Here is a 6137-nt window from a genome sequence, read left to right as displayed (position 1 = left end):
TAAAGTGGTTTTACAACACTTTCTATCAGTGACTGTCACAGTCACATCTGCAGTGGTTTGTGTACAGCTCTGTGGCTTCCTGTGTCACTGTGGCTTTCGAGCACAATAATAAACAGCAGAGTCTTCAGTCGTCAGGCTGTTCATCTGCAGATACACCTGGTCCATGTTGTTGTCTCTGGAAATGGTGAAGCGATTCTGGACTGACGTGGAATAAGCTTTAGTGCTTCCACTGGGAGCAGAAATGTGGGCAACCCACTCCAGTCCTTTTCCTTCAGCTTGTCTGATCCAGCTGATAGCAGCAGCATCATCATCTGATATTCCTGCATAAGTACAGGTCAGTTTGTGGGATTCTCCATGCCGCTTCACCACTGCTTCAGACTCGGCCAGAGTCTGACTGCAAACACCTGGGGAGAAAAGCACTCTGATCAGAGCAGAGCCGAACAGAAACCTTGACACAGATAACGAAGCAGAAGTGTGTGTTCACCAGAAATGGCTGATCATCAGAAACATTAAACATGTAGCTAAAGTCATTCTGAAAATGTGTTGCATGTCTGGTCAGTGGTTTGGTCTCTCTTCCTCAGTTTGCAGTGAGATAAATAAAGATGGAAGAGATCATGATTTGCAATAGACTCCTCCACAGTGCTGAAAAATAAGAAGATTAAAATTGATCTTTATCAACTGAAGGTATTTTTGTTGATTATATTAAGATATTAATTACAGGAGTGTTCTGCTGAATATTTGCTTATTATATGTTTTTTAATTGAGGTTTCAGGGCTGGTTGGACAAGACACACAAAATAAACTGAGAACTGAGTGGATCCAGCATTTGGTGCCTGATTCCGAGCACACAGCTTGTAACAGTATAAGCAACATATGATCCATTTCTTACATGAATTAATGGCACACAGCTCAACTGAACAGAGTATTGTGATGAATCTTTCAGCCATTTTATGGCCAGAAGTGAGTAGTCGTTTCAGGATTCAGTCCATCCTCCAAACCGCTTGTCTTTTTCATGGTCACAGGGTGGAGCTTTTCTCAGCGCTCACTGAACAAGACAGGTCGAAACACATGTACAGACAAACACATTCACACACGAGCACTTGAAAAAGTAGCCATTTTACCTAAATTGCATTTGTGTTGACAGGGTGAGGAAACCATCACAGACACTCTGAGAATGGAGGAAAATATTAATTGTAAGTGTGTTAGTGGTTTCCTCACTGCCATTACATCCATGTATGTTCCATGTAAGGCCGTTACTGGGATCAGTATTAAAAACGCAGTCAGTCCTTGTCTGCCCTCTAGAGTTTTAAAGAGGGGACTGCAACTCATTTCTATTTCAAGTAAATGTAACTCACAGGTGAATTCTTAAAGATCCCCTCCACTAAAAATGTGTTTTTCTTATGTTTAAGTTCCATAAAATGTCAGACGTTGACTTTACTGACTTGTATCCATGCAAAGTTTGTCACTAGAGAGGTGTTTTCACATTCCTCTACTGAAGGGGGAGATGTGTGTACACTTCCCTAAAATCTGGGATTCAAACAAGCTAGATTTGGGACGTCACAAATTCGAAAGCCAACAGCAATGCCACGGGCAAAGAAACCTGAAACCTCCAGCGCAGAGCGGACTTGTGAGTACAGAGAGCGAGAGTTTGCTCTAAGTTAGCGAAGTGAAAGTTTTGACAGCAAACATGGTCGAGTGTGCAGTATTTGGATGTAAACAGGACCTGAGCTTCCTTCCAATATCTACTAGGTAATAAGAAGAGTAGATGTGCTTCCAGCCCCTTGTCAGAGTTTTTATTTTTACTTTTAAGTGGGAAACCTATATTAAACAAAATATTAATCATAGCAGAGATTTTACATACTTTAAACGTGTCTGGAGGGGAACTTGAAAATATAGAAAGATGGTTGTGTTCTGCAATACCTGTCAACCTGTCCAGGATGTGTCTCATTTGTGTATATTTGCTCTTTTACAGACAGGTAAGAATGTAGGAAGTTTAGGGATATTCTGCAGTGATTACCAGTTTTCATGATTTTATTAAACAACAATAAAAATATATAGAATTCTTTCTCAGTATCTACCAGCCGAGTAAAGAAGAGTCCTGTAGGATTTTGTACAGCTGCTCAACCAACTCCAGTCACTGTGGCTCTCGAGCACAATAATAAACAGCAGAATCTTCAGTCTTCAGACTGTTCATCTGCAGATACAGCTGCTGTCTGCTGTTGTCTTTGGAGATGGTAAACCGGCCTTGGACTGACTGAGAGTAGTAGATGCTAGCACTGCTATCGCTGATAGTTGCAACCCACTCCAGTCCTTTTCCAGGAGCCTGTCTGACCCAGGCCATCCAAGAGCCACCAAAGTTAAATCCAGAGGCTGTACAGGTCAATCTGTGAGATTCTCCAGGCCTTTTAACCACTGGTTCAGATTCTGTCAGAGTCTGACCATCAACACCTGTCAAGACAAATAGAAAACATGTGAAATATGTCATTTACACAAATGGAAACTATGTCAAATCCAGATCAGAGAAGATCTTCACCTGCCCAGCAGAGAGTTAAAAGCAGCAGTCCTGTCCTATAGTCCATCATGTTAAACTGTGTGTCCACTGTTCTCTGTCGTCCTCTCTGCAGTCAGATAAGTAGAGGTGGAAGACATCTGAGTTTTGCATTGACTCCTCCTCACAGGGAGGAGAGACCTGGACTGGACTTGGCTCTCAGTTAATATCTTCTTAATTAACACATACCTAATTACATTATTATTTAAAATGTGTATTAATGTTTGCATCATAATAATAATTGTTGTAATAGTCAAGTATCTTCATTAAGGCTATGAGATGGTGCTATACATCTATTAACAGCAAATTAGTCTCAAAGAATCATGTCCGATACACGTTCACATGTTAAACTTAATAAGTGAGACTACTGACACAGTGTTAAGCTTATTGAAAAAAAAAGATGAAATGCAACTTAGTTTGGTATCAAGGCTCAATCACTACCTGTAAACATTTTGGGCAGCAGAGCACAGGGAGGGATCCTGTGCTTCAAGCAGCTCATTTGTTCTTTTTCAGCTGCTCTCCATTGGACAGTTCACTTTTAGAAACTATATACAACTTTATGACTACATGCAAACTCAGTTTGCATCATGATTTCAGCCAGCTGGTCAATAGCCTGAGACGATAAATTAACTCTTGAGCCTACTGTAGTTTTACCAGACTGTATTTCAATTCATGCAGACTTGAACTAATGTGGTGTTATGTGAACATTACTCTCTGCCTATGTGATAGCATTGCTTTTAACACATACAGTGCTAAATATGTACATGTTTATAGCTTGGTAGTGAAAGTAAACCATGCCGTTTCCACAAATACGATTTGAAGGTACTGTAGTCTGGTCTCCTCGAGGAGAAAAGAGAGAAAAGAGGATGCAGTTACAGTATATTATATAGGGACAGGTATATGTTTGCTGTGTCACTGTCAGAGCAAAAACCACAAATAATAAAAACAAATACCTTGAATTACTAGTTAATTTATGTACATCTCTGTACCTAATGCAATAGAATACAATAGTCTTGCAATGGATCCTGCTTTTGGGAAGCTGTTAATGACTGGTGTAGATCTAGGTGGATAACTTAAACTTCCACATGTGTTTTGCCCTTCCAGCTGGCAGATGAAAAGACTGATTTTCTTAATATTGCCATCATTTCCTAATGTGTCATAGTTACTCTCTGCAGATCTGCCTACAGGACTGTGAGATTGTTGAACAGCACATTTTAGTCACTTGAGGTACAGTAATTGAACTCTGTGCAGGTTCCCATTGTACCTGTACAGGGTACTGCACTGGAACAAGCCTCTTAATAGAAAAGGAACATTTCTAGTCTACGTTTTCCCGGTCGGTTAATACTGAATGTCCCACTGCCAGATCTGCTACAGCAGTGTTTAGGCTAGTGAAAGCTACGTTTGGTAATCAAGATATTAACTGACTGCAGATGCAACTGCTCGATGTCATCCTGAAAGTCAGAACCAAAAGCCTACTGAGTTCTTCATCCAGGCTGCCTTCTACTGTTGTCTTGTTGATCAGTTTTCTGCTTGTAAATGTGGATTTGCCATTCAATATTGAAAGCCAATAGGTCGTGGAAGACTTTTGACTGTTTCCTATTGAGTTGACTAATGTAACATCATGAAGACAATGAAACAAACACACTAATATGGTTAAATATATATCTGTAAGGTGTGTAGATCAAAGGACTTTGTACACAAGATCTGAGTTTTGCATTGACTCCTCCTCACAGGGAGGAGTTAACCAGTTAACCAGTTTGGACTTGTATCCTCTTTTCAGTCCCTGATCACCCTCAGTCAATTTTTCACACTTTCTCCCTAAATGACTGTAGTTTGTTGTATCATTACATGTATTATCTCACTGTATCTCTTACAAAATTTCTCTGACATGCTTTAATTTCATTTGCATAAAATGTCTATGAGTATTAACACCACAGACACATGTCCAACTTTTCTTTATATTAAAATTTAAAATGTTAATCTTAGTTCAGAAATCTGACACATTTACATCAAAGGTTTATTCAAATTAGTTCAAATATGTATGTATGTTGGTATCATGGTTTCTCATTGCTCCCTGTAAGCATAATGAGCAGCAGATGAGCTAAATAATCTACAGTTTTCCTCTGATCACAAATATCCACTGGAATTTTTGAAAATCGCTTCATTGTCATCTCATCATGTTACACCATCGACAAATGTTTTGAATGTATATTTGATTGAGGACATTTCACCTTTCTAATGATCTTCTGATGCAGCCAAGTTCACTCTGTGATCAAATGTTTTTCAGGTTGTTTCTCTTTTCAAACAGAATTTTTATAATTAATGGTTTGTGAATGTGACATGGGTAATTTAGTATTAAGTAATGCTGTTTGAAGGAACTCTGTATATTACTGTAATGTAATATCATAAAGAGAATAAATATTTACTTGTGAGTTTAAAAATATGTATATGTTCAAAGTAAATAGAAAACCCAGATGTCATTAAGATCACATTGCTGTTTGTTGTCTGTGGATGTGTTTGTGCAGCTGCTCCACTGTCTTCAGTCACTGTGTACCTCGAGCACAGAAGGAAACAGCAGAATCTTCTGCTGTCAGACTCTTGACCTCGAGGTACTGAGTGCTGCTGGACACATGTTCAGTCATGATGAAACGGCTTTGAAAGGAGCTGGCATAGCTAGCAGAGTTTGTGCCTGTGTTCATCCTCCCAATCCACCCCAGAGCTCTCCCTGGCCTCTGTCGTATCCAGTGAATATAGCAGCTTGTCATGCTATAACCAGATGTGATACATGACATCTTCACCGTCTCTCCAGGTCTTTTCACCTCAGAGGGAGACTAGTCCAGTTTGATTTCACTCCAAACTCCTGTAAGCAAAGAAATTGAGATCATTATCCAACAAACTTGGAAATCACAGGTTGGACATTTACAAAAGAAGTAAAGCAGAATTGATTTTCTCACCATGAATAGTAACTACAAATAATAAACTCCAGATAACTGTATTTTCCATTCTGTGATCAACACTGTAGTTCAGCTCTCTGATCTGGCTGTTGACCTCGAGATACTGAGTACATTAACAGAAGAATTGTGATATTAAAATGTATACAAATAGGTAAGATGGGATAATAATAATAATAAATTGTAGACTTGCAGTTAAAATACAAATACAAAAAGTGAAAACTAAACACTGCTACATTATTTTATTTTTTATGAGAGAGAGAGAGAGAGAGAGAGAGAGAGAGAGAGTGTGTGTGTGTGTGTGTGTGTAGGTCATTCACTGTCTCTCAGATTGTGGCATGTCATACACACACACCCTCACACACACTAAGAGTAATCCCGCTGGCAAAAATTGAATATTTCACCACCAGAGATGTCCATGTCAGCTCTTTAGTTTTGTCTCACTTCGACACTTAGCATCTTTTTTGTGTTGATGGTGGCATGTTTACATTTATACAGCAAACTGGTCCTTTTAGCACTGAGCACCGTTTAGAAGGTGTGTGTGTGTGTGTGTGTGTGTGTGTGTGTGTGTGTGTGTGTGTGTGTGTAGGTCATTCACTGACCCTCAGGTTGTGGCATGTAGATACATATTGGGCAGAT

At 39.3% G+C, this 6137-nt stretch overlaps 1 gene segment (V, D, J or C); it reads right to left on the bottom strand.

The window, feature by feature from the left end:
• Window positions 1-2075: 2075 nt before the first annotated feature.
• On the bottom strand, window positions 2076-2704 carry LOC122868503. The segment is given in 2 exon segments: window positions 2076-2447; window positions 2533-2704. Coding segments are annotated over 2 exon segments (363 nt in total).
• Between the last annotated feature and the right edge of the window lie 3433 nt (window positions 2705-6137).

This window comes from Siniperca chuatsi, linkage group LG21 (assembly GCF_020085105.1).
Source record: "Siniperca chuatsi isolate FFG_IHB_CAS linkage group LG21, ASM2008510v1, whole genome shotgun sequence".
Lineage (NCBI taxonomy): Eukaryota > Metazoa > Chordata > Actinopteri > Centrarchiformes > Sinipercidae > Siniperca > Siniperca chuatsi.
The sequence above is the reverse complement of the archived record's forward strand: the minus strand, read 5'-3'. Positions and strand labels throughout refer to the sequence as shown.